Genomic DNA, 27221 nt, shown 5'->3' with positions numbered 1-27221 from the left:
GATAGGGACTGGCATGGCTCTTCCCTGTGGATGGCACCACCGAATCGGTGCTGGGGAGTGCTGCCTGCGGGGTGCCTACGGGCAGCAGCAAGGTTGGGGGGATGTCTCCTTTTGGAGCAGCTGGGGGAGGAATGCTGAGACCCCATTTCATAGTCTAAATCCTTCCCCCGCTGCCGTCCCCTTCTGAAGGGCTCCCTTCCTGGCCCTAGACTGGGGTGATGGTAGTGGGCTGGTTTAGCTGTGGTCCCTGCTGGGACTCTTGGCCTGGCAGGACCCTTCTGTAGGAGGACCCCGGTCCTGCCAGACCCTGGGGTTTGGGGACCCCAGACCCCTCTGCCTGGCCCTCGTCCCTTCTTGAGGGTCTCCTCCGATGTAGCTGCATCCCAGGGGCTGGGGGGATGGAGGGTGAGCCCTGCTGGGTTTTCGGCTGGGCTTTGCGGGTTCAGAGCACTCCCTGGGGACAGGAGGGGACAGGGCTGGCAGTGAGGAGGGTGCGTGACGCGGTTTCACCAAGAAGCGGCTTTCAGGGACCGGCAGTGTCCCTGCATTGCTGTTGCTTGGCACGATATATCCCAGGCAGGGGGTCCCACCCCGCTGTCCTGGAGGGGTCTCGGCCACATCCACCCGCCGTGGTTACTGCGGTTTCTCTGGGCTTCCCACGTGGCGTGGCACTGCGTGGCGTGGCGGTGCCAGCCGGTGCTGGCGGACGGTGGCGGAGGGCTCCTGCCACCGCACGCTGTCACCGGGCTGGTGCAGCAACCGCTTCCACCGCTGTGTTGGAGCAGTGAGGTGGGGATGGCTGAACCCAGCCTGACATTTCCCGCAGAGCATGAGTCCCCACGCTCTTTAACTCCCTAAATCCGGCTCCCACCTGTGTTCCTGCCCTCCTTCCCTTTGGCATTTTCACTAAGTCTCCCCGCTATTTGAGGAAGGGCATCGATGCCTTCCTCAGAGTCTGGGGAAGGCTCTCAGCCTGCTCTTTGTTTAAACACCTTTGACTTTTAAAGCTCGTTGCAAACAAATATTGCTTTACTCGCCGTGCTGGCTCAGCCCATCCCTGCATCCTCCCCACTGCCCCTCTGCTCGCTCAGTCAAGGGAATTCCCCCGTGCCCTGGTGTGACCCGTGCTTTGGAAAATATACGTGAACCTTTGGCTCAGCAGCTGCAGTGAAGATGCTAAAACATCTTCTGCCCTTCCAGTGGTTTCTGGCTGGCAGAGATGGGGGGCGGTACTGGGGGGCTGTAGGATGCTAGCTGCTCGATTTGTTTTTTAATGGGGCAGCTGATGGGGCTGCCAGCCCTCCCAGCAGGACGTGGCTTGGTGGCCCATTGGGTCCCTGCAGGAGGGAGTTCGCCGCTATCCAGGTGCCGTGCGTGTTTGCCTTCCCCAGCGCTCCATTTAACTCCATCCATCATCGCGCAGCTCCCGGGGGGGCTGCGGGCTGGGCTGTGCGGCGAGGGCTGCTGTTTCGTCCCTCTGGCATTGCAGAGATACTGCAGCAGTCGTTCTTGCTCTGCCGGGGCCGGAGACTTGGGCTCTGCGGTGCAACGGTCCCTGGCGTTGCCGGTCGGTGTGGGTCCCTGCCGTGCCGGCACCGTGCACGCACAGTGCTGGAGAAACCCCTGGGCACATCGTCTGATGGATGGCACAAGCCTTGGGGACAGGGAGGGGACAGGCAGCTTGGGGCACCGCAGAGCCCCTGCCAGCCCTGAGGGATGCGGGAGTTCCCTGGCAGCAGAGGAGACCAAATCTCCCTGAATTTCTAGAGGATTTGGGTGCAGAAACCTCTACACGGGTTGGCGGTTGGTTTCCTTGTATCCCACTCGGCACAGCTGCACGTCCCCTGTCCCTGCGCTGGTTTTTTCCCTGCCTGGCAGAGCGTTTGCCTGGCCAAATGGCCCCGTCTCAGCAGTCCCCATGCTTTTTGCCCCCAGGAGAGGGGGAGCACAGCCCCTGCCCCTCTTCTGCAGGTAGGGAGATGAGAGCGGTCGTACCTCTGGCCGGGTCAGGGTGCGATGCTCGCTGCCGTTGGGTGGTGGGAGCAGATCATCCCATCCGGCTGCTCAGGGCCCGGTCCGAGGTGCACCGTGGTCCAGGCGGCACGTTTTGGTGGGCTGTGGGGATGGGGAATTGGCAGAAGAGTGTTTCTGGTACGTTGGCGATGTCCCCCTGTGCTGTTGGGGGCAGCTGGGACCGAGCAGCGATGGGGCTGTAGCTCTCCCATCTGGGGTGCACTAAGGCAATGCTGTCTGCTCGTGTCTGTCTGTCTGTCCGTCCGTCCATCCATCCCTCAGTCGCATTTCAGCAGATGCTGAGCCGCTGGCTGGCTCCACGTCTTGGTGACTGGCCACCAACCTTGCCCTGTCTGCAGGCTTGGGCCAGGAAGGTCTACGCCAGCTTCGAGAGCTCACACAGAACCTGGCAAGCGTACGTCCCCTCGGTGTCCCCTTGTCCACTGGGGCTCCATCTGACGCACCGCTAACCCTCCGCCGAGGGTTCTCGAAATTACCTGCTAGATGTGTTGCCTTGACCCTTGCAAGCCCCGGGAGCCGTGTTATGCTTGGCTGGACCCCACCAGCCGGGTGCCTGGGAGGTTTGGATGGCCCCGAGGAGCCGGCTGGGTGCTTAATGGTTGGGTGCTGGGTGGGGGGGGGCATTGGAAAGCATCCCGGGATGGCAGCGATGCTCTCTTGGAATGCAGCGCTGGGATCTCAGGTCCGTTGGGTTATCGCAGTCCTTCCAGAAGGAACCCCAGATGTACCACGCTGCAATGACCGTGGCTTTTTATCTGCATTTTATCTTCTTGTAAAGCAAGAGACGGTCCTAGTCCGAAAATATAATTAATGAACAAGTTGCTGCCTTTTTAAAACATCATGTAATTTCTTTGCAAGTGCGGTAGTGGTCGATTTCTAGAAGCCAAGATTAGTATTAATAAAGCAGGAATGAGGTACAGTATTAACCTTTTCCATCAATCTTTATTTATTGAGTCGTTAATTAGAGACATTTAATTTCCCAGGCCAATTCTGCCTGGGCGTGGGGGCTGGGGAGGAGGCGGGGAGGAAGCAGGATGCTATTTCATCGCTTAAATGGTGATGAATTTTGCCAGAATGGGGTTTGATGGTGGGGAAGGAGCCCCTTCCCAAACTGAACATCCTGGGGGCAGCTCCAGCAGCAGGGAAAGCCCCAGAGCATCTTAAAATCAAAAGCATGTTATATTTATCAAATCTAGTGGCAACCCTATATTAAACCCCTGCTTTATTGTGTTAACAAGTCTGTATTGGATTTTTCTCAGCTGCAAAACCTTACACTTGGCAGCGGTATTTTATTAGCAGCCAAGGCATCAGTTTTGAACTCGAAGTGGGATTAATTTAATATTAAGTAAGAGCTGAGAGGGGCCGCTGCGGATTGAGGAGTTGATGGCGTGTGACTAGTGAGTTATGCGTGGAGGTTATTAGCTGTCCTACGGGGAAAAAATGATCCGGAGCTGAATATTCATGAGTCGGCCTGGTCCTGGGAGGGCTGCGGGTGGCTTGGGGACAGTGCGAGGCAGGCAGAGTGATGAGCACCAAAAAAAAAAACCAAAACAAAACTCAGCAGTGAGCATCCTCATTTGGGCCAAATTTGAAAGCTGCACCGGCCACGGCGTAAAGGTTTGCAGAGTCGGTCCATCCTGGTGACCGGTGTCCCCGTGCCTGCAGAGCCATCCCCCCAGTGCGTGATGGGGCTGAAGGGCTGGGCGATGCTGGGGTTTATTTTGCCCCACGGCGAGGGTGCGATCACTGGGATGCTGGCGTCGGGAGAGGCGGCTGCAGCCGTGGGGGTTTCCCTGGCTGTAAAGCAAGCTGAGGTCTTGCTCCGGTTTTATGCACATGTCCCTTTGGTCATCTGGACGCTGTCTTTGGGGAAGGAAAGAGCGATTGCAGCATCGCCTGAGGAGCAGTCGGGGTGCAGGGCTGCTTCGGGTACGGCTCCTCCTTTGGAGGGGACCCGCCGCCCCCAGCTCCCTAAGGGGTAGCAAATTATTCCCAGTGTTTTGTTTTAGGAAATGAAAGCAAAACTTGCTATTTGTCTTTCGGAACAGGGGGAAAACAGCTTTTCTGATGACATTTTGTCATCTCTCTGCAATCTATGAGCTGCATCCCGACGGCGGGCGCTCCTCTCTGCCTTCTCCCAGGAGTTTGTTTTCCTGTTGATTTTAATGGAGTGGTTCAGAAAGAGCTTCTTCCCTAATTAAGTACGGTGGAGTGAAGGAGGCTGGGCTAAGCGGGGAGGCAATGGCAGCACCGAGGGAATTAATAAAGCCAAATTTGGCCCAGGGGAGCACCTCTCCCTTTGTGCTGGTGGCCGGGGTTTGGTGGCAACTGGCAGGGGAGAGGCGGCCCGAGAGGTCGGAGGGCGGCTGTAGCTGATGCTCATTTCAATACGCAATTAATATTCCCTATCTAAACAAAACAAATTGGCTTTTATGAGCGAACAGGCAGCCTTGCAGCGCCATTGAGGCAGGCAGAGCTTGGGGAAAAGTGGGCCAAGGGGAGTTTGCTTCTGTGCCAGCTCTTCCCTTGCTTTTCCAGCTGGGAATCGGCTCTGGCAGAGCGCTAACGCCCGGGGGAGCCCCGGGAGGGAGCAAAATCCAAAAGTGTTTAACACGCTTTGCAGAAAGAACAGCTTGGGGATTTTTTTTTTGTTATTTTTTTCCTTTCAAGTGCGTTCTTGGTTTAAGCGTATCTCATCAAGCGGAGTGCCCACTACCTGCAGCGTGCCTGTAAGCAACCGTGTGTTGAAAAGACATTTCCCCAGCTTATCCGGGGTATTTTTAGCCCTGACGCACCCACCAGCCCCATACCGGGTTATTTTTGCTCTCGAGTGCCTCGGTTGTGCGATGACACAGCCGAGCATCGAAGGGGACAGCAGTGGGGGGGGGACGTGGTGGCCACGATGCTGCAGCTGAGCTTGGGGCGGCGGGAAGCGGCCTTGGGTCTCCTTCGTTAACCACTGCTAATTACTGCTGGAGGTGGGAGTACAGGGATGCTGCCGGGCCCGCAGCATCCGGGCAGTTTTGAGTTATGTAAATCTATGCGTGCAAAGCAACCAATGGGGGAGCACCTTGATTTGCATACGTGCACGCCGATTTGCAAATCCCTGGGTGCGGGTTAATTAACCGGAGGGGTCGATGGTTTGCGGGAGGATTTAATCCATGGCGTTGTGTCCTCCCTCACCTATTCCCATGCACGGCCACAGCTGCACCTTCCCCAGCCCCGGGCTGTGCGTGAAGCCGGGTGCCACCAACTGGGGTGGCCTTGGGGACAAGGAGACAGCCCAGCTACGTGGCACTGGGTTGAGCCCCCAGTTTGCTGGAATGTGGGCGCAGGTGCCCACAGGCAGGGTCACCTTGTTGGAGGTGACACGACCCTGCGCAGAGCGGAGTTTCGGGGGGGGGGGTGACACGCTCCAACTTGTCACCTGCCGTGTCCCCGCTTGGGCTGGGCTGTTTTGGTGAGGAGGGGGCTCGGGTGGGTGCTCGTGGTGGCTTTGGAGGTGCACCTCTGTCCTGGCAGCTCTATCCCGGCAGAGGCGAGGCTTTCCTACAGCAGGATTTTTTTTCTGTAATTGATTAAAATATAAGGAAGGGCGTTAACTTTTTTATGAGCTGCTTGCTGGGTTGAAGGGCTTTTTGTAGCAGCTGGAGAAGCCACTCTAAAAGCAGCTGGATAGGACTTGCTTTATTTTTTATTTTTTTTATTTTTATTTTTTGCTTTGGGAGAGCGATTCAAGCAAACTCAACTCCTCATCCCCCTTTTCCCCCAGAACTTTTTTTTCAGTCCAGTCCTAAAGCTTTCATTTCCAAAGCCTTTTCCTCCTCTACTTTTCCTCTGGAGCTTGAAATAAAATGTTCCCCTTGAAAAGGCTGGGGAGAGAAGAGGCCAGGCAATTAATAATCAAAAAGGGGATGGGGAGGAAGCTTTTTAAAATAAAGAGATTACGGTTTTATATTAGTTTTCTTAGCGGAGGCGATCAAAAGGAGTCGGCGAAGGGATCTTCAATTGGGTCCATCGCTTTGGCGCTCTGAAGTTGCTGCCGACAGCCCTTTGCTCATGGTGGAGATGAATAATTAGAAGCGGAGAGGAGCCCCACTTAATTACAATCCCCCTCCTTTATGCAAATGGGTGGCATGGTGTGGGGGGGATGGATTTGCAGGGGCGAGACGGGGGCATCAGCCACGGCCGGGTGAGGGGTGTCCCATCCCCGTGCTACGTTTTGGGGTGGTGGGGGAAGCTGGTGGGGGACACACACCCACGGGGGGTGCTCAGCAGGTGGGGAAACACGTGGGCAAAGCACCTCTCTAACCCTTGCGAAGCGCTTGCTCGGCTTTCGCACGTGCATCACGCCGAGAAGCTTCTTGCCGGCGTTTCGGAGGCGAGGGGCTGCGGTGCCGGGGTGGGGACCGTGCGGCTTCTGCCGCGCCGCATGGCCGTGTCTGTGTGCTCTGTCGCAGGCGGCAGCCTCTCCAAGCAGGATTGGACCATCCAGTGGCCCACGACGGAGCCGGGGAAGGAGAACAGCCCCGGGTGCCAGCCGGAGCCGGGGCAGTGGGGCAGGACGCACCTCTCGCAGAGCCCCAAGGTCCAACCCAAGTGCGGGCAGCATCACTGCCACGCGGGCTCGCCCCACGGACCCATGTACACCCACGTGGACCGACTGACCGTGGAGGGTCACCCGGGGCTGTGCCCACCCGTGGAGTCCGGCCACCGTTCCTTGCCGCCCTCCCCACGGCAGCGACACGCCGCTCACACCCCTCCGCGTACCCCCAACATCGTGACCACCATGACGCCGCCGGGCACGCCGCCGGTACGACGGAGGAATAAATTGAAGCCCCCCGGGACGCCCCCGCCCTCGTCGCGAAAACTGATCCATCTCATCCCCGGCTTCACCGCACTGCACCGGAGCAAGTCCCACGAGTTCCAGCTGGGGCATCGCGTGGATGAGGCTCACACCCCCAAGTAAGTGGGTGCCCGGGGTGCTGGTGCACAATGGGGTGATGAACCCCATCCCAGCTCCTTTGGAAAAGCGCTTTGGTCCCTAAATGTCGGGGTGTGGTGTCGTCTTTTTTTTTTTTTTTTTTCCTTTTTTTTTTTGAGCTTTGAGGTAGAAAAGCCCTTTGCAGCTCTAGCGGGCAGCGGAGACGCTGCTAGGACGGTGTCTACTTTGTTCCCCTGGGACCTCATTTTGGGAGCGTGGGGTGGATGGGGAGCACCGAGGGGTTCCAGGGCTGCTGCTCAGCAAAGCCCCTGCGTGCCGGAGCGTGGCACGGGTGGGTCGGATGGTGGGATTTTGCAGCCGCGGCACGAGGATGCGCTACCTGGCCGTAAGAGCTGTGTGTGGGTGCGAACGCGCACAAGAGCACGATAGGAAGAATCATCTTTCAGCTGAAAGGTGGATATTAAGGATATATAAAGCCTTATAGATATAACACTTTATATTCTAGAGACCTCCCCAGCATCTTTTCCATCCCTGATGGTGTTTGCAGAAGGCCCTTCAGGCTCTGGCCGTGCCACGGCTCCTTCTCTCCGCTCTTGCTCTGCGGCTCCGGTGCCGGCAGAGGCTGCTGCTGTGCAGGGAAAGGGCTCCCCAGCACCAACACATTCCCTCTCCATCTATTTCAGGCCCTTTTGGTGGCCGTGCTCAGAAAGCCCTTCTGCTGCCTCGGTGTGGGGTGGCAGAGGGGACCGGTGGCCACCTTGGGGCATCATGTCCTCTCCCTGAGGATGCACCGGGATGGAGCACGCCTGGTCCCTGCTAGCCTCCCAAAACAAGAGCCCCAGGACAAACTGCCCCGTTTGTCCACAAATTTGGGGTTCTTAGAAAAAAAGGCCATGCCAGAAGCCTGGGCAGAGTCCCCCGAGGGATGTGGTGGGAGCAGGGGAAAGTCCAGGGTACCCCGGCATGGCAGCGGCAGGCTGCCAGCAGATCCTCCTGCCCGGCCCAGGAGGCAGCAGTGATGCTCGGGCAGCTCCGGCTGGGACACGTGAAGGGTTAAAATCCGCTGGGTGCTCCTGGCTGCCAGATCCTGGTGTCCCCCTCTTCGGGCAGGGAGAGACCGGAGGGGGTTTGGGGTGCAGATGTATCGGTGGCCGCAGCGTGACGGTGTCACTTGTTTCCCCGTCGCGTCCCTAAGGCTGCGGCAGCCGCGGGGCTGCGGTCGTTGCACGAACTGAGAGCGGTCGTCCTTCTCCCCTGGGCTGGGAGCTTTTGGTCTCTAAAGGCTTTTAGCTTTTGGAAATTAATTTATTTCAGCTGGATGATGCCTCCTGTAAGGCCACCCTCCCCCTCGTACTTAGGCACCAGAAAGTCGTATTTACTTTGGTCTGTCCCCAGCGAGCATCACCACGTTTGCAGGAGCAAAGCCTGAGCAAGCAGCCTGTCTCCTCTTGTACTTTTATTTGCATTTCAGCATCTGATCCAAGCTCTATCCTCAGCTAACGCAGCGGGTCTCACCGAGGGCAAAACCTGCCTTTGGTTCCCCCAAGCTGTTTGATCCCCACCGTGGTCATCCCACACCCCGGGTCACCCTGACACGGATCTGGGGCGAAGGTTTGGACACGGGTGTCTGGACCTTACTGCAGCAAACCCTTCGGCCGGTGATTCCCCGAGCCAGCCGGGGACGGGATGCCTCAACTTTCCTGCAGGGGGAAAGAGCAGGGAAGGGTGTGGAGAAGGAAATCATAAATAGAGTTTGCGTGAACACAGTCACGTCCCCTATTCCTTCATTGCTCTCTGCTTTCCTTTGGTCCCTGCCCGACCACGTCCAGTTTGCCCAGCATCTCTGGTGCTCCCCTTCCCAACAGTGCTGGGCAAAACTTGAATTCATGGTTAGTGAATTAATAGAGGAAAGAGAGAGCCAATATTAAAAGGGCTCCGTTGTGCTAGCATCCTACCGGGGGTTCATCGTGTTGATGTGGAAGGACCCAGGCTCCCAAAAGCTGTTTGGAGAACCGGGGCGGTTAATTTTCTCTAATGGCTTTTAATGTTTTTCAGGAGGCAACCACTAAATCCTGCTTGCTAATCCCATTAGTGTTTCGGGATAGTAATTAGTGCATTAAAGAGGCAGCTGCTTCTTTTTTCCCCTTTTCTCTAGCAAAGGCATGCTGAAGTTTTAGCTGTTTATTAGCCCGGTTGCGGTGGCTAATGCTTTGCCTGGCACAGAGAAAAAGTGGCTTTTTGAGGCTGTTATCAGCTAATTTTTATTTTATGGCCGTGTCCATGCAATGCACATGTGTTGTAGGGCTGGTTTTTTTAGTGTCATAACTTCTGCAGTGTCCGAGTCCTCTGTGCTCTCTGCAGGAGGGACGTTTCCTCCTGACCTCAAACATGAAATGGAACTCAACCCTGAAAAATAATTTCAAGCCTGCTCTGATCAACCCCTTCTGGTTTTAGCTGTGCCGGGGGGGTCTTGGTTTGCTTTGGATTGTGGCTTTCTGTTCCCCAGATCATGTCCCAGCATGGAAGGAGGTGCTAGACCTGGAGAGCTGATAGTTTGGGAACACTGCTGGGGACCCCAAGTGCTGGGTGGGATCTCCTGGGGTGATTTTGGGTCTAGATTTACCCCCGTACTGCCTCTTTGCAGACCACTTTCTGGTGGGACCCATCCAAAACCCTCCCAAGGAAGGAGGCTGGTGTCCTTCAGACTGATTTATCTCCTTGCCTGGCATGCCCCGTCTCAGGATGGGGTAAAATGGGCTCTGGGGAGCCTGGGATGCCCTTGGTAAAAGGAAAAAGCTCTCTCCCTGTGAGCTGTGGCTCAGTATCGATGGAGGGAAGCTGTCGGGGTGCTGCAGGGCTGCCCCCACAGATTTTTCCGTCTCGGTGTAGGCACAAAAGTAAACCACACCATATATCTGGCAGAGCTTCAGCAGCGACCGGGTCCTCTCTGGAGTAAGGTCACCATGTACGACTTGACTCTTGATGACAGCTCGTAAGTTTGCTTGTGTTTTGTGTTTCAGAGCTTATTTCTAGGGTTTAATCCATCGCTTTTGTATGCTGAGACCTTCTGAAGCAGGGGTTAAGTTTTTTGAGCTTACAGCCTCAGATTTTCCTGCACGGAGCCTCCAGCTGTTGACCGTAACTCTGGGGTACGGAACATTACTCCTAAAAAGATCCCCTGGCTTCCATAAATCCACAATCCATAAACATCTCATGAATGGTCTTGAAACGGAAACAAAACATTTAGAGTGGTTGATAATATAATGCCCATTTAATACCTCATGAATTCCACGGGCCACTTAAATCTTTCAGGGATAGTTAATGATTATTCATCAGCAAGAAGTCAGAAAAAAACCCAAACTCTGAATTGAAGGTCTTAAAAATACATCAGTTGGGGAACAAAAGTCAGGCTAGTTAAGAGTGAGCTCAAGAGTGTGTGTTAACCCTTGGAAGGATGCGTATAAAATAGCTGTCTGGAGGCAAGATCTGCCCTGGGCTATCCTGCCCCAAAGCGGTGGTTGGGTAGTCTTCATCCTCAGACCCATGTGAAGGGGAGGTGAGCCCAAGACCTCACCGGCTTCCCAGTTGTGATTCCTTTTGTCATGCTGGTGTCTGGCCAAATTCATGAACTCCATGGCCTTCAAAGAATAGCCTCTAGCCAGCAGCTGGGGAGGGAGGATCAGAGCGTATCGACAGTGATTATTAAAGCAGCGTGACCTGACAGAGCTGAGCCCCGGAGGAAATGCTGAACTTTCCTGAGGGCTAACGTGAAGCAGCTGCTGGAGAGGACATGCAGTTTTTGTGGTGTACCTAGGTCAGGTTTGGGCTGGGAGGAGGCTCCTCCAGCTCAAGGCAGCTTTATTTTGGGTAAGTTTTCAACAAAGTCTCCTTATCCTGTGTCGTTGCAATTGCATTCAAGGCGTGGATGCAGATAGGGTTAGATGTTCCGGTGGAAAAGCCTGTTTATTCAAAGCCTTACGATGGTTGACTTCCTTGCCTTTAGCCTCAGTGACGCTGAGGTTGTTTTTTGGTGCCGGTTTTCAAAATCAGGACAAGGATATCCTGGATGGCTGAAGTCAGATGTGAAGTTCGCATCTGATCTGGTGATAGAGCACATATCCATTTGCTTCTTTTCCTTTTCCCTTGTATTATTTCCAACTCGGAACCAACTCTAACTCGATGCTTTCTGTGTTGTGGGTCTTTTTCTCCATCCCACGTAACAGAGAAACCCCTGAGAACAGGATGTCTCCTGTGGCACTTGGCCAAATCTAGTGTAGGATCCTACTTGGGGCATCTAGGCAGAGAGGTGAAAGACCAAGTCATAGACTTGCAGAAACCTGGGACCAGAGGTCTTCACCATCCCCACCACACCGAGCAGCCTGTGGGTTAGACTGTCCCTCAGAGTTAATCATCTAAGCTGGTCTTAAATGCTACTGAGTGATAGGTCATTTATTCTGCTGCTCTGCGACCTTTATGATAATGATGTTTTCCCTTGTATCAATTCTAATCAACACTTCTACCGGGTAGATCAATTATTTGATATTCTGCGTGGGCTGGATTTGATAGAGCGGCATCGAGATAGCTCTTGTGCCTGGTGTGTGTCTGACATTTTCCAGGCCTGGAAAGGCAGGTGGGCTCTTGGTGTCGGGGGGTGAGCAAGAGATTGATGTTTGCAGAGCAGGTGGATGCAGCAGGACACTACCGACACGTGCAAATAATCCATATGCAGCACCTTTAGCATTGTGTTATTCATCCTGTATGATGTCCGAAAATGTAGAGACCTACCTGGTACTTCTGCAAGGGGGAGAGCATTGAAGTGAGGAAATTTGGAGAGCAAAATGAGCAGCATCTCTCTCTGTGTTTCCAAATAATCTTTCTGATTAATCTCGGTGCCTTTGATGGTGAGTCAGGGCTGTGGAGTTTTGCACAGGTCCTGGATTGTCTCCAGCTCTCTCAAAGTATGGTCTGCACACCGCGGCTTGACAGTGATGGGTAGCCTCCGTAACAAACTGGCTCTCTGCTGCAATTATCCCACTGCTCTGGGCTGCGGTTCTCCTTAGGTATGTCATTAATGTTAATTACTGCTGTGGTATTCCATCAAGAGGAGCAGGAGCTTTTAACATGCTTGGAGGAGAAACTTTTCACCGTGTCCTTTAATGAGAAGTTGAGCCTCCTTTCGCCACTTTGAAAGCGGAGAGCGTGATTATGAATTTAGATAAGGTTTAACATCTTGGGGCAGGGGGTTGAGAGGTGGCAGAGCTCTTCTGCTGCTGGCACCGTTGCCTGATGTGCTGCCTCCACACTGTCCTCGCAGGAGGGGAGGATACAGCAAAGGCAGGTGCTGTGGGCAACGTCCCAGGGTGGTGACCAGGAGATGGATTGACCGCTGTTGGTCATGATACAACCAAGAAGACAAGCTTGAGCTCTTTTCAGGTCCCTCTTCCAGCTGTAGCTATGCAGGAAAGACACGAAGCAGCAACTCTGTCCTCTTCTTTGTGGTCTAAGAGGTTGGTGAGCGCATTTGAACACCATCCTGCAAGCCCCCGCTGACCCACTGCTGTGGCCAGCCCAGCGCCCAAGCAGGTGGTGGGTTGGCCAAGTGCTCTGCTGGCTTCCTTGGCAATAATGAAATGAAAACCAAGAAGGCAGGGAGAGCAGGCTTCCCAAAAAGCCGTGAGACTGCTCTGACTTTTCTCTTTCAATTAAAGCGCTGCCCAAGCCCACCATGCATCAGCAACCTCAGAGCTAGAGGCAGCCTGCAAGCAAATCACAGAGAAAAATTGCCCCGTGTCTCTTCTGAGATGAAAGGTTTGCAGAGCTGTAGTTAGTGCAAGGAACCTCCGCCTCAGGGCTTTCCAGCCACGGGCAGTCCATGCTTTTCCCTCCAGTGGTGTAATTTTTTGAGAATTGCCTCCCAAAATGGGTCTGGGTGTGTGCACAGGTCCCTGGGCCGTGCGGGAGTTTCTCTTCTCATGTTAACGCAAGTGGTGTAAGCAAGAGCCTGAGTTGATCACACCCCTTTTCTTAGTTGAGTTTTGCAAGCATGGAGATGATGGTGGTTGGGAAATGGGATCTTATACTGATGGAGAGCTCTGTGGTCTTCAGCTCACTCCTTCCTCTCCTTTGAGGACAGGCTGAGAGAGTTGGGGCTGTTCAGCCTGGAGAAGAGAAGGCTCCGGGGAGAGCTTATTGTGGCCTCCAGTACTTAAAGGGGGCTTAGAAGAAAGGTGGGGACAGACTTTTTAGTAGGGCCTGCTGCGATAGGACAAGGGGTAATAGTTTTAAACTAAAAGAGGGGAGATTCAGACGAGATACAAGGAAGAAATTTTTTTACGATGAGGGTGGTAAAGCACTGGAGCAGGTTGCCCAGAGAGGTGGTAGATGCCCCATCCCTGGAAACATTCAAGGTCAGGTTGGACAGGGCTCTGAGCAACCTGATCTAGTTGAAGATGTCCCTGCTCGTTGCAGGAGGGGTTGGACTAGATGACCTTTAAAGGTCCCTTCCAACCCAAACTATTCTATGAGTCTGTGATTTGGTGGGGGAAAAAAAACGCCCAGATCTGGCCCGTCTGGCTGAGGTTGTGTTGTCTGGGGATGGCGAAACCCACTCATCTGGGTGCAAACGAGGAACACGCCAGGGCTGAACTGGTGTGGAACTGGTCCCAGCAAAAGGACACTCAACCTCACCATCGTTGGTTGGCCACAGCTCATCCACCACCGCCCTTGTGTGTCCCTCAAAGAAACGTAATGGTGGAAATTAAGAAAACAGAAGGGGTTTAATGAGAAACAGGACCTGCTTCAGGATCCTGGCAATTAGCTCCTCGAGCTCCTTCCACACGGCAGCCTGCCTCTGCTCTGAGCGTCGCTCCTGCTACCCTCCTGCAGCACCGTCTCGTTGGCGCATGAGTCCCAGGAGGGGAAAAAAAACTGTTTGGCTCGAGCCCTTTCAAAGAGTTTCCCTGCTTTATAATTTGCAGCCGTAATAAAAAGTTACGCTTTGTGCTACGAAAAGAGAATAATAGATCAGTAAGACTTGAACCTTAAAACTCAGCCATCCAGGGAAGCGGGGACAGGCACTTGGATAAATATTTAACTGTCGAGGCTTTGATATGAAGAACCTGCTTTTCTACTGGCCAGAGGAGGAGGCGTTTGTTGCCTCTTACAGTAATGAGGAGGATAAATGTAACATCTGGTAAATATTTTTTTTTTTTTTTTTTTAATATCAAGCTAGTATTGCATAGAGCTTGTTCAACTCTGGGTGTATAACGAAGAAATTTCTTCTGTTCAGGCGGGTTCAAATAATCCACTGGCTTTACCTGTGTGTTTGCCTTGAACCCTGAAATGCTAAAGCAGTCGGTGCTGCCCTTGCTGCATGGGGAGGGATGCGCGACGACACTGGGCATGGATGCTGCGTTTATTCTCATGCGTGAAAGGTGACCTGGTGCCTCCTTTTCTGGCTGTGATGGTTTCAACCTGGCAGTTTTGGTCCAAACTCCCCAAGCCTGTTGGTTTGGGGATGCTCACGCTGCTTGGCCAGGGAAGTCGCCTGGATTTTTGTGGATTTTTTGGGAATGCCTGAAAAGAAGAGTTGGGTTTTGCCAGCCATGTGCCTACAGAGGAACCCAACAAGAAGAGAGCAGAACTGGCAGCTCTTCTTGCATTAAAATAAATTTGTGGGGTTTACTCCTTTTTTTGTCATTGCACATGGATGCTGCATGCTCGGGCCAGAGGCGACTGCCTGGTGCGGACAGGCAGAGTCTCGCGGGCTGCCGAAGTGCGGGGGAAGCGCTTTACCTTCTCCTTCTTCTGATTTAATACAGAATATTGTGCAATTAAGCCAGTCAAAAGGCCATAAATCTTCTGGGCTGAATCCTGACTGAGGCTGTGCACTTCAGGCCAGGCAGCAGTGATCTTTAATCCTTTGAGAGAGCTAAGTGAAATACCAATGAGAGGATTTTTTTTTCACCCTATATCCCTTCTTTTAAAAGAAACGCTTGCGTTGAAATTGGAGTGTGCTGGAGAGGAGCAAAGAGGTGAATAAAACAGAGTCTGGTGCCAACAGCTGCAGGGTCAACTCACCTGTTTCGGCTAAATTTTAAATTTAAGCCTCTTTTAATTTTTTTAATTACAATAATAGTGGCAAGTGAGAACAAATGCCTGCAGAGCAGATAGTTATTTACCTGATTTCCATCTTTTATATAAGCAGCGGGCGTGGAGAAGCGAATGCCGCCGGGGTGTAGGGGACCAGTTGGTGAGTCCCCTTTGGGATGGTCTTCAGGATGGCTGTGGGTCAGCCATAGCGCTGGGCAGAGCAGTACGCTGGGAGCATCGTGGAGCTGACAGCCCTATGGCCGTTGCATCTCCGCTCCCCGTAACATATAGGTCCCCCTGTGCCCATCCTCATATTCCAAATTCTGCTGGTGAGCGCTCGCTTTCCCAGCACATCCTGCTCTTCCAGCCTGTGAATCACCTGGGGACATCCCAGCTGCTTCGTGCTTTTGCACGGCGAAGATCCGCGCATCCTCACCGGGTACCTTTCTGTCACCGACCCTATAGCATCCATACCATCCCCGCATCCCGGCTCGCGCCGTAAGCCCCTGTCAATCCCTGCCCTCCCGCCGGGGTTCGATGCATGTAGAGCCTCGCTGGGGCTGAAGGGAGTGACGAGCCCTTTGTCCTGGGTGTCTGCTCGTGTTTTTCGCTGCCTGTTGAAACCCTCTATTTTTTTTCCAAAGCTGGTGATAAGCATTTGACTGATTCCACAGAGCAGGCGGGGATGAGCCATTCAGGCTGGATTGACACCTAAAGGGATTTGCATTAAGTGCTTCAAACTAGCTGGTTTGGGGTTTTTTTTTCTTTTTTTGAAAACCATCATCATATATTTAGCAAATTCTTGCATGAAATTACATCCCTAATAGTTGGCATTTACCTATCTGTGCGTGGAATCGCTCCCAGAGAGCGGCGCTGACTTTCCCATGCATCTGTGTCAGACTGCAGCAGAAAGGAGCTCTGATGCTCCTCCAAACTCTGGTTTCGGGGGGCTTGGGTAGGGAGTGCTGTGTCTAGTGTCCCTGCTGAGAGATGCACAGGGAAGGCAAGGATAAAAATGAGGGGGTTTTGGGCCATGCAGAGGGTTAGGGGATGGTGAGAGGTCATGGAACAGAGCAGGCTGACGGGATGCTGGAGAGGGTCTGCAGGTCCAGGAGCAGCCATGGGGTTCGCAATGTGGGAACAGCTGAGAACTGGTGACCTCGGAAAAGGTCTGGGGAGCTGAGGGCTGTGTGGGGCAGGGTCTGGCCCCGTCTTGCCAACGGGGAGCCCGGCACCCCTGCAGCGAGGGGTGCTTGGTGCTTGCAGAGCCCCCGGGGCTGCCCGGCTTTGCAGCCTCCTGCAGCAGGGACAGGGCTGGGATGAGTGAGGAAAGGGGACCTCAGGCTCCCGGAGTGGCAAAAAAAATAGTCGAGATGGTCAGATTTGGGGATCTGCTCTGAATCTGGTGGGAAATAAGCCCTTGTCCCTGCGGTGACACTTTTCCTGCCATCCCTGGGGGTGACAGGGGCTTGCCTTAGTCACCCCAGGGTGTCCCCTAGATTTTGGGGAGCTTCAAGCCTAGAGATAGACTTCATGTGGTCCTCTTTGCTCCCCACAACCCCTTTAAAGCCAAAATAAAAAATAACCGGTGTATAACTAGCTCCCCGCTCCCCCCGGCCGGTGCTTCGCCGCCTCCCCCGGCACAGGCTGGACTTTCATTTCGGTAGTTGTCCAGCTGTGACTGGAGGAAAATGGTCCTTCCCGGGGGCTGGGAGGTATCGCCACCATCTAAATAGCCCCTTCTGCAGCCCTGTGGCTTTGCAAAGCTGTGCTGCGCTTTCTCTTCTGCCACGTTTGCTTCTCCATCGGCGTTTCTGTATAATCACTGGGTTGTTTTAGGGGGGAGTCCTCGCCTTCCTGCCCCCCCACCCCAGCCAAGCAGCTGAGAACTCGCCAGCTTCTGGAGAGGTCTGAAATGGTCCTTAATGGGGGGATTAGTGCTGCCACCCCCCCCCCCCCTTCCCGAGTTCATCAGCTTGCATCCTGCACTGGATTTTGCTGGTTCCTCCCGATCCGGCTGGGACTCGTTTGGCTGAGATTCCCAGCAGCGAGGTCCAGCCTGGGCCAACCCCTTCCAGGAGGGGGGGGTCTGCTGCTGTGTTGGGGCTTTATCCCTATGGAAAATTGAATTAAGTTGATGGTCTTCCTTGTTTTTTTTAAAAAAATATCCCCTTTTTCACTTCTGCTGTCCTCGCTGGGTTTGGGGGCGTGACAGGGGGGTGATGCCCAGCTGGGACAGGGACTCTGCGCTGTGCTGGGGGGTTTAAGCCGGGAGGAGCACGATGTGTTTCCAGCACATGTTTTTTCGCTGCTTCATGCGATGCTGGCCTGGGTAAATGAGAGGAAAATGGAAACGTTTGCCAGAGACGGGCAAAACCTCTCCTGGATATTGGAAGTTGAGGCTGGCGGTGGTTAGGAGGTATAGCCTCCTCTGCCCCGGGGATTTACACCCTCATCTCCGCTTACCACCTGAAAAGCAAGAGACCTTTCACCCCTGGAGTGGAAAAAAACCTAATTTAAGAGTGGCTTAGCGCTCCGGAGGAGGAAGAGTTTTTGCAGCGGGGCTGGGTTGGTGCAGCCCCGGGTGCGTCTCTCCCAAAGGGTGGTGGCCGCATCCTGTGCTGGGCTGGCACAGTCACCGGTCAAAGCACGTCCCCTCCCAGGTCTCTAGGAGCCTGAAGTTTTCTGACCTTTACCGAGTGTCCCAGCAGTAGGTTATGGGGAGGGGGCTCTGGTGTATCATCCCTGTCCTGCTGCTCCTTCCGTGGGCTGAGATGAGCACGGGTGGTGCAGGAGCACGGGGGGGGTCTGAACGGCTGGACTTGATGATCTTAAGGGTCTTTTCCAACCTAAATGATTCAATGATTCTATAAGAGTATTCCCCAAAATGCCTCCCTCGGAGCCCTCTGCAAAGCCCCTGCAGGGGACGCCCTGATGGGCAAGGAGATGCTCCCCACTGGGACGGTTATTGCCATGCTGGTCTGGGGGAGTGCCACCAGTGTAAGGCCAAGGGGAACCATCCCAATTTCACTCTGGGATGGTGCAATGCAAACAGGTGGATGTAGGAGGTTGGTGAGGAGTGGGCTGTGACCCCCCCACCACGGCAGTAAGTCCCTTACGTGGTGCCCGTGGCTGGCCTCATCCTGCACCAAATCCCATGCAGCAAGGCTGGTATTTGACCCTCTTTTTGCACAAGCAGCCCCAAACAGGGCTTGGTTTGCACGGCAGGGAGGGGTTTGCTCCATGCCCTGCTGGCACCCTGGGTGCCTTGTCCCCAAATCCGTGGTTGTGGCCTCGGGGCCGCTTTGGAGCGGCCGAGAGGAGATTGCAGAGAAGCAGAGGAACTGCGTCACCTCTTGGGATGTCTTTGCAGCTCGTTGTTTGCGTCCTCTGCCACTTGCAGGACTTGTCCTCCTACGGATTTTGGTTTTTTTGCTGTTTCTACCTTCCTCCCCATTGCCTTTCCTGGAGGATAGGCCAGAGGTTTGCTCCCTGGGTGCACCACCCAACCATACACGGTGCTGGGACGCCCGCTGCCAGTTGGGGGGAAAAAACAGAGGGAAGCCAGCAAGGGGACAGCCGTGTCCTCTACAACCCAGCCACATGCTTCCCCTGGCCCTTCAGCTCATCCTGGGCTCCCCATGGGTGCTATGGGCTCTGTGGCCGCATTCTGCTCTGGCGCTGCTTTCCCATGGAGGGCAAGCTGCCATCTCAGCCTGTTTGAGCAGGACTCAAAGCTTAGGGGAGCACCCAGGGAGGTGGAAGTGCAGGTTTGCTCTCAGTCCCCAAACCAGTCCCCCAGGGACGCCTCGGGGGTCCCTAACACCTGGGACACTGCTGTCCCCAGTGTTGGGGTACTTGCAGTGGGATACCCTGTCCCTGTGAGCCCCCTGCGGTGGGGGACTTGCCGTGGGGGAGGATGCTCCTGCTGCAGCATCCCGCTCCTCTCCAGGCTTTGGTCCTTGCTCCCCCTCCTTTGGGACAGAGAAAGGAGTCAAGGCCATGGCGAGACAGGCAGCCAGACCTCGCTGGGCACCCAGTTGGATGGATCATGGTGTTTGTGTGTATTAATTTTTTTTAATTTTTTTTCTTTTCCTGAAGAAACAGAGAGAGAGAAAAATATCTCTCTGTCCAAAATCACTCATCCTTCCTAATAATGAGAGCTGTCATCAGCCCTGCTTGGCGAGGAAATGATGCTCGCGGTAAATATTTGGTCTGGAACTGATTTATGGGTGGAAAAAAATGAGATTAGTGGCTAATCACTGTGTTGCAGGAAGCGGTTTGGGCCGGGTGCCGGGGCTGAGCTAGCGGGGAGCTGGGGCCATGCCCGCGCTGGGGGAGCCGCACCGGGGGCTTCGGCGGAGACGCTGTGGTTGTGCCGGTGGGTTGGGTTGGGTTGGGATCAAGCGGCAGCGATGGAGGGGTCGGACTGGCTCTGGGGGCCACCGTGCTTCTCCTCGCCTTGGTGCTTTGCAGATTTGCTTTAAGGACTGGGGGTTTAGAGTCAAGGGCAGCTTGGATCCCCCTGGCAGGGCGCAGCATGGCAAATGTCGGCCGGGGGGCTGCCGGTGCATCAGACCCCCGTGGGCTCCAAGCCAGGAGGGCTTTGCTCTTGACCCTGGCTGGAGGCAATCATCTGCCCCATCCCCGAGCCCGGTCACCCAAAGAAGTCATTACAGCCACCCTCAAGGCAGCAGCAGCTTTTCCTGTGCGAGGAAACAATTAGCTTATTAAAGGGCGGTTTAAATTTTCTTCTGCTAAAGCTGGCTGGCGAGCACAGCCCGGTCATTTCCTATCAACTGGCAGGGCCAGATGCCCCTGGGTGTTGCTGGGGGTCCTGGGGCGGTGGGAGATGCACAGCCCCAGGGAGGATGGCTCGCCTGCGGACGGGAGCGGGTGTCTGAGCTCGGGTACATCTCTGGTCGATGGTACCGGAGCGATGGCAGCAGAGCAGGACCCGGTGCCTGCGTAAAGGTGTTTGCAGGGAAGCAGCTGCTGGACACAAAGAGGAAAGTTTTGCGAGAGAGCGGTGCATGGGTTTTTACTCTCCTGATTTTCACCGCAACGGGGCTCGTGGCGTTGCACGGCGCTGCTCGGCATTGCACAGCTCTGGGTTGGTTTTGGGGCCAGATACTCTGGGTTTCCCTCCTGGGCTGCAGCAGAATGGGCTTAGCTGCTGCTGCTGCAGAGGGGCCGCGATTCCCTTGCTTCCCTCTTTGCTCCCATGTTGGTTTTTTGCCTAATTCTAACAATATAACCAGGAACTGAAGGCAGTGGGTTGAATGAAAGGCTGTAATTCATTTGTGCATCGATGCTGTGTCACCTGCAAGAACACCATCTCCAGCCGCTCGTGAGCTGCGTTGCTGGGAGGGCAGGAGGGTCCCTCATGACCGTGAGCTGTCACACTGCCCGCTCTGTGCTCGGAAGGGGATCTCTGCCCCAAATCCTCCAAATCTCCAAAAGGGCTGGGATGCCTTTCTCGGAGGCTGTTTTGGGGCAGGGCAGATGATGCTCCTCTCTACCTCGCACGATTGCAAGGTGGCTGAGGTGGGAGCAGCTGAGCCAGCAAGGCTTAGCAGTGCCCGAAACCTGCAGCCCAGCCCCTGCAAGCTGTCGGTGTCAGTCTGCATTGTAAATCTTTCAGGTTTGTGTGCTGCTTTGGGCCCATCTGAGCCACCGAAGTGATGGCTGGTCCTGTTCACAGCACAAGGCAGGTGGAAAAATGGGCTGATAAGTGAGGGGTGGGTGTCTTGTACCTCCCTGCTCTGCAGCGTTTCATTTCTGATGAACCTTTCCCAGTGCTTAGGGTTGTCCTCACCACAGTCCTGTGCCTCGTTGAGCTGTTCCCCACGTTTCTGTTGGGGCTGCTCATGGTGTTAGCCTTGGGTGACACACTCCACTGCAGTCCACCCCTCGGTTGTACTCAATTTCCCTGCCTGGGCCCTAAAACGGATGTAGGTGACATTAAATGACATTAAAATTGAAGCAGGTGCTGAGTGCTGCAGAATGCCAGTGATCTGGGTGCTGGCATCTTGCTCTCGGTAGGAAGACTCTAGGGTGAGTGCTGTCGTGATGCACAGACAGCAGCATCTCTCGAGCTTAGCAGCATCTCTCGAGCTTAGCAGTGCTGCGAGTGCCTAAGTCCATCTTAGGTGCTGTAGCAAGCAGTCTGAATCTGCTCCGTAATCCCTCTGTGCCTCAGTTTCCCCCATTTGAAGCAGGGCTGGTAGTAACGGCCAGTGTTTAGGGATGCAGATGAGCTCTGTGTGACGGCTGCCTTGGGGAGCAAGCCTTGCCCCATGCTGACAGCCTCTGAGCACCGAGGAGCTGTGATGGGCAGAGCAGCACAACCAGCCCTCCTGGCCCCAAACGGGACAAGGCAGTTACCTGGGGTCTTGTGATTTTTGGGGTTGTGATAAGGCCAGCAAGGCTGGGGGTGATGAGGCTTTTGGACCAACTGACCCATTTCAGCCAGGTTTTGCAGGAGGAAGAGTTCTCGAATGTAATGTGTTCCTTAATGAAAATTGCCATTTTTAAATGATGGGGAGGGTTTGAAAGTTCTTGTAGGGAAAATAGGTCTAATTATCACATAAGCTCACGGGGTGGTGCAGCATCTCCCTGCATGAGCAGCCATCCTACGGGTGCCACCGGTCCCTCGGTGCATCAGTCCCCCCTCCCCACCTGTGAGCAAATCCCCCCCCATCCCGCAATTTCTTGCCCTTCACTTTTCTCTCCTTTTTTTTTCTCCTCCCTTTTCCTTCCAGAGTCAAGAAGAAGAACAAGCCCTTGAACCTCAAGATCCACAACAGCGTGGGAAGCTGTGAGAACATCCCTGCGCAGCGCTCCCCGCTCCTCTCCGAGCGCTCCCTGCGCTCCTTCTTTGTGGGGTACCCGCCTTTCCTCCCTTCCACCCCTCCTGTCCACACCGAAGCCACCTTCTCAGCAAGTAAGTCCGAGTGTCCCGTCCTCCCCCCAGGTCCTTCTTCCATGGGGTGGGTGATCGTTGATGCCAAGCAGAGGACGTGACTGTGGGAAAATCAGGGTGTCCGTTGTGCGTTGATGAACTGGGGGACATTTGTCAAATGCGGGTGCTTCTGGGCAAATATAAGCCTGGAAACTTGAATATATATGTCTGTATATATATAAGCCAATGTCATTGAATATTGATTTATGCAAACAGATATGCTCCCGTATGGCAATAACATGGGTGCAGGAGGGTGGCTACTGTCACTTGGAAAAAGCCATGAGCCTTTCTGTGCTGCCTGGGTTGGTGACACTGGCTTGAGAGTGACCTTTCCAAGGGCTCCTTTGTAAATCCAGCTGTGGTTTTACCTTTGTGCAAGGAGGCCGCTTTTCCGACCTCTCCCGCTTGCAGGGTTTTGAGCCAAAGCGGAGTCTCAGATGAAGCTGGCCCCGATGCAGACAGGTCTGGTGCAAACCCCACGGAGCTTGATCCCAGCAGCCAGCCCCGATCCTGCCCGCAGGTCTGCCCGGGGTGCTTTGCCCCCTTCCAGGAGATGCTGGTGGTGGGACTCGATGGGTTTGGGCTGATGAGCTCACCCGGGGCGTTGCTGCTGGCTGGAGAGAAACAGCCTGAGCCTCATTTCCTGGTCTCGGACCGGTGCCCCAGTTAATTCTGCAGGAATTGAAGATTTTTACAAGCCAGGCGTGACTCTCAGCCTAAACAAAGCCCTCCCAGAAAACACGTGGCAGCTGCTGGGAGCAATTTGCATGCCAAGAGCCCTTGTGGGGAGGGCGAGCTCCTCTTGCCTCTTGTTGCTCAGCTAAAAACTTCTTCCAGCTCCATATCCAGGCTGGTTTTCTGCCACCTTCCCCTCCCCAGACTTTTCCCTTGTATGCTTTCCCAAAATGTGGTCTTTCTGGCTCATTTTGGGTTCTTCCAGTTGTTCTTACTGCTCGGCTCTTGGCTGAAGAAGGGGGTTGCAGGCAACACCCCTCCCTGCCCGTTCAGCCCCCTGGCACCGGCAGGTTTTCCTCCTCACCGTACTTCTCACCGGGGTGGGAAGCAGCACCGGGATGGCTTCGCCGGCTGCCCTGAGCACTGGTTTGCGGGCGCTGGGTGCCAGTGTGATGGGACAGTTCGTTTGCCCTGCTTGCATCCCTGCAGCCATGCCTCTTCCAACCATTTGCAAGGCAAAATCTTTGTGATTTCTTTCTTTATTTATTTTTTTATGCCAATAAGCTGCTGTTTAGGATTGTTGAAGGGTCATTGAGCCATTTCTGGCATCCTTTTCCTCCCCTTTCTTTGGCTTTGGGGACAGTGGGACCTGGCAGGAGCTCTGCGAACAGGCGATGTTGTTTCTAGAGATGTCCAACTACCTGACTCTTGCTGGCACAGCCAGCAGATTTGCCTGGAGTGAGGGGTATTTTTGCATTGCTATTTCCCCTGCGGCATCGGCCGAGTTCAACTTGCAGCCCAGAACGATGGGGCATAGCAGACCAGAAACCAAGAAATAAAACCCATTCTCAGCAAACCCCTGCTGTGTCTCGTTGCATTAGGTTTCCTCACGCATCAGCGTTGGATTACATCCCGTGGTGTGATAACCTGATGTAATGTGGCATCGCAGGAACGTGATGCAATGAGAAGTGATGGGCTATCAAGTGACTAACCACTGCTGGAGAGGTGTCTCTTCTCATTTCCCTCGGCCCTCCAACTTTCTTGGCTGCTGTGAATGATTGTTTTCTGGGCTAGACGTGAGCCGTGGAGAGAGAGGCTTGGTTGCACCAGCCGTTTGATCCCTGTTGAGAGGTTTTAGCATCAGTGAAATCATTTGGTCCTTGCAGGATCAGCATCCATGCACTCAGCGTCCCTCACTCCTGGGGACCTGCAGGGAAAATTTGATGCAAGGCAAAAAAATCCCCCTCGATTGTAGTTTTTCTAGCTCTCTTGTGTTTCTGCATAATTTCTGTACCGGTGGCCTTGTTCTTGAGGTGCATCCCAGGTTTCTGTCTGCTTCCACATTTGCTTTCCTGCTTGTGACCCTGTGGGAAGAGCGGCCGCATCCTGCACGTGGCAGCTGGGTGCTGAGCATGGCCCTATGGGGAGAGAGACGGGGTTTAATGGAGCTTCATGCCAAGGTTCGTTACCTTGTGGGGAGAAGATGAGTTATGCCAAGCGGTGCAGTGGCACATTTATTCGTGGGAAGGAGTAGGTATCTCTGCAGCTTTCCCCATGCCCCGCGTTGCTGTTATGGGACCTGGGTGGCTTCCCCATGCTCCGGTACATGGTGCTTCACATGTCCTCGGGTCGCCTGCTGTCTTCTTGTTGCCATTCTCACTGGTCCAAAGTACCAGACAGGGCTTGTAGGTCCTATGAGAAGCACTGACCACAGTTTGGGGGTCACACCTCGCCCCATCTCTTGGGGTGCCACTATTTCATGTTGCATTTTAAGTGCAACGGGTTTCCCATGTGCTGCTGGATGAACTCCACGGGGTTCACCAAGGGTGCGAGCCCGTGCGTCATGCCCACCCCCGTCTCAAGGACCTCGCTGTTCCCATCCTTGTGGCACGGACGCGGTTTGGCAGCCAAGTTTTCCACAATATGCCATCCCTATGACCGTGGGTACCTAAACTTTTATAAAACCCCAACAGAAAAACACCTCTTCCCTTTTCCTCTTGTGGGATCAGCACGGCAGCACCTGATACGCTCTGGATTGATGTGGAATTACTTCCCTAAGCACTGAAACAAAAAAAACGTTGTTGTTGTTGTTGTTGGATTGAGATGCGGGAGAGGAGCCCGGTGAGCCCTTGGCGAGACCCCTCTCTTCCCAGCTGTCTCTCGATGATCTCTTTTCAACAGCCAGCGTGTCTTGCTGCTTGTGGCAGGAGCATGCTCCCATCTGTGTCATCTCTGGTCCTGATCGGATGTGGGTTTGGATGCTTCTCTCTTATTTTTAACAGCCGATTTGCTCTGATGGGAATAGATTTTCACAGACATGAAGCGAGAGCACAAGGGCTGGCAGCGAGCTGCAGAAGGAGCCTCTTTTTCCTGCAGCACAAATCTTGCTGGAGGGGCAAAGTCCCCTTCACGCAGGGCCAGGATCCCTGTGAATTTTGCTTTTGAATTGAAATTTTTCCTTAGCAGCCCTTGGAGGGGAAGCAGAAGGGGGAAAGTTTCGGGGTGTCCTTGAACTCTAGCTTGGCCCTGAAATAGCCCAACCCTATGGCTGAGGGACAGAAGATGGTTTGTCTGGCTCCATCCAGGACCCTCACTTGGTGCATCTGGTCGCTCCTGGTGAACAAGTGACCACCAGAGACTTGTTGTTACTTTGAAATAGGATTTAGGACTCAACACCCTGTGACTTGGCTACAAGCACCCAGAAATCAGGTTGGATCTTTTCCTTTTTATTGTAAAGGCTTATGCCTAGTAGGTCCAGTTTGTATCTCCATTATCTGAGTGTCCCGGGGGCAGCTGGCATTGCTCCTGGGCTGTGCCCTCTGCCTGTCCTCTCCCTGCCACAATGCCAACCAGAGCGTTGTCACCGTGTGCATCCAGATCAGGTCACCTGCTCAGTGGTCTCCAGGATGGGCCAACAATGTCGTTTCCATCCTGGACTATTTAAAACAAAAGGGGGTGGAAGGAAGGACAGAAAATCTGCGTGTGACACTGCTGTGCTACGACAGAAAAATGAGCACCTGGGCACGTGGCTGTGCGGGGAACGTCCTCACTGCTGCCCTTCGTCTAGCTGGTGTCCAACCCTGCAGAAGGAAAGGAGCAGCCAACCCAACCCAAGACCTTGTGTGTACCAGGAGAGAAAAACCCATCACCTGTCCCCAGCGGCCCACAAACTGAAGCTGTGTGTGAGGCCTCTTCGTGCAGGGACGTTGCTGAACACCTTCCCGCAGCATACAGCGGAGAGTCTTTTTCTGTGGCCTGGGAGCAAGACAAGAGCCATGGAGCATCCCCTGGTACATGGAGTTATGAGCCGTGACCCCTCGAAGTCTTTGTCTTATCCCTCGAGAGCCGATCATGGCTGTTTTAATGTGGTGTCCAGTGATGCCCACCTCCCTTCTCCTCAGCTCCCAGCTGGGTGTATCAGCCCAGTCCTATATGTCAGCTCTGTTGAATCCACAGTTGCCTTCAGTGCTGCTCTAGCTGTGTCCCTGGTGGGTCACTTCTCCTGGATCTTCCTCTTGGCTTTGTGACCAAGGACTTTGCGGTTTATGGCGCTGACCTTCTGCCCTGGGAAGCAGGCTGGCTGTGCCTACCTGGGGCTTGGGTGGTCAACCAGTGATGGGCAACAAGCGGCAAGTGCTGAGATGCCACCAGAGCCCTTTGTGCTTCCTCAGCCCTGAGCATCTGAGAAAGAGCCCTCTGAAAGGCTGGCGGAGAGGGATTCAAGATAATGTCCAGTGGATCAAGCCCTGTGCTGGGAATCTAGGAGCCCTAAATCCAGGCTTTCTGCTGGAAAGGACCAGGCAGGACCTGAGAGCACGATGCTGGTGTCGAGGGGGCCACGGGGCATGTGTGCGAGCCATCACTGCTGTTCAGACCATGGCCCTTCTCTACAGGCATCCCATCCCCGATGCTGGGGGTGGTTTCATAGGGAAGAGACTTCTTTTAAACACTGTCCCAGCCCAAATCACCTTCAGCAGGGGACTTCCCAACTGGGGACATCATTTCTTTGTGACCATCAGTGATTTTCTCCTCCCTGAACCTGCTCTGCCGCCAGTACAAGCCATTGTAAAAGCACTCTACGGCTGTGTTGGCAGCTTGGCCGGGAGCTCCCTGCAGCCCACATCTGGCCACAGCTGGCTGCCTTGCCATCGAGCCGCTCCAGCCGGCAGCGAGGCACCGGAGGGTTTCCTACCCCAGCAGCACTGTGTGGAGCTGAAGAATACAGCTTTGTCTGGGTAAGCCTAATTGACCCTGCAAGGCTGCGAACTGGGGGGAGAAAATCACAATGCGAGTATTTAAGCCAGCGAAGCGACTGAACATGACATTTCGGCTGTATAAATAGGATTGTCACGCTGCAAAGAGGAACTGCTAGGATTATAAAGTGACTCTGTTTTCTTACTAGAGAGATGCTCTGAGAATAGCTCTGCCTTCTTTGGCTGCTTTGGATGATCCCCTCTGCAAGGGCTGAGGTTTCATTTCAACCGGCTGGATCATCCTTCTGCCCCCAGCAGA

The 27221-nt window shown here is 54.3% G+C and overlaps 1 protein-coding gene across 3 annotated transcripts in view; it reads left to right on the top strand.

The window, feature by feature from the left end:
* KSR2 (kinase suppressor of ras 2) overlaps positions 1-27221 on the top strand; it is an 85166-nt gene that overhangs the window by 9556 nt on the left and 48389 nt on the right. For all 3 annotated transcript variants that reach the window (XM_052797547.1, XM_052797545.1, XM_052797546.1), the window contains exons 4-5: positions 6495-6999; positions 21835-22016. In XM_052797547.1, coding sequence (XP_052653507.1) covers positions 6495-6999; positions 21835-22016 — 687 coding nt within the window. The remainder of the gene's footprint in view (positions 1-6494; positions 7000-21834; positions 22017-27221) is intronic.

This window comes from Harpia harpyja, chromosome 9 (genome assembly GCF_026419915.1).
Source record: "Harpia harpyja isolate bHarHar1 chromosome 9, bHarHar1 primary haplotype, whole genome shotgun sequence".
NCBI classification, from domain to species: domain Eukaryota; kingdom Metazoa; phylum Chordata; class Aves; order Accipitriformes; family Accipitridae; genus Harpia; species Harpia harpyja.
Note: the sequence above shows the minus strand (reverse complement) of the source record. Positions and strands in the feature narration are given on the sequence as shown.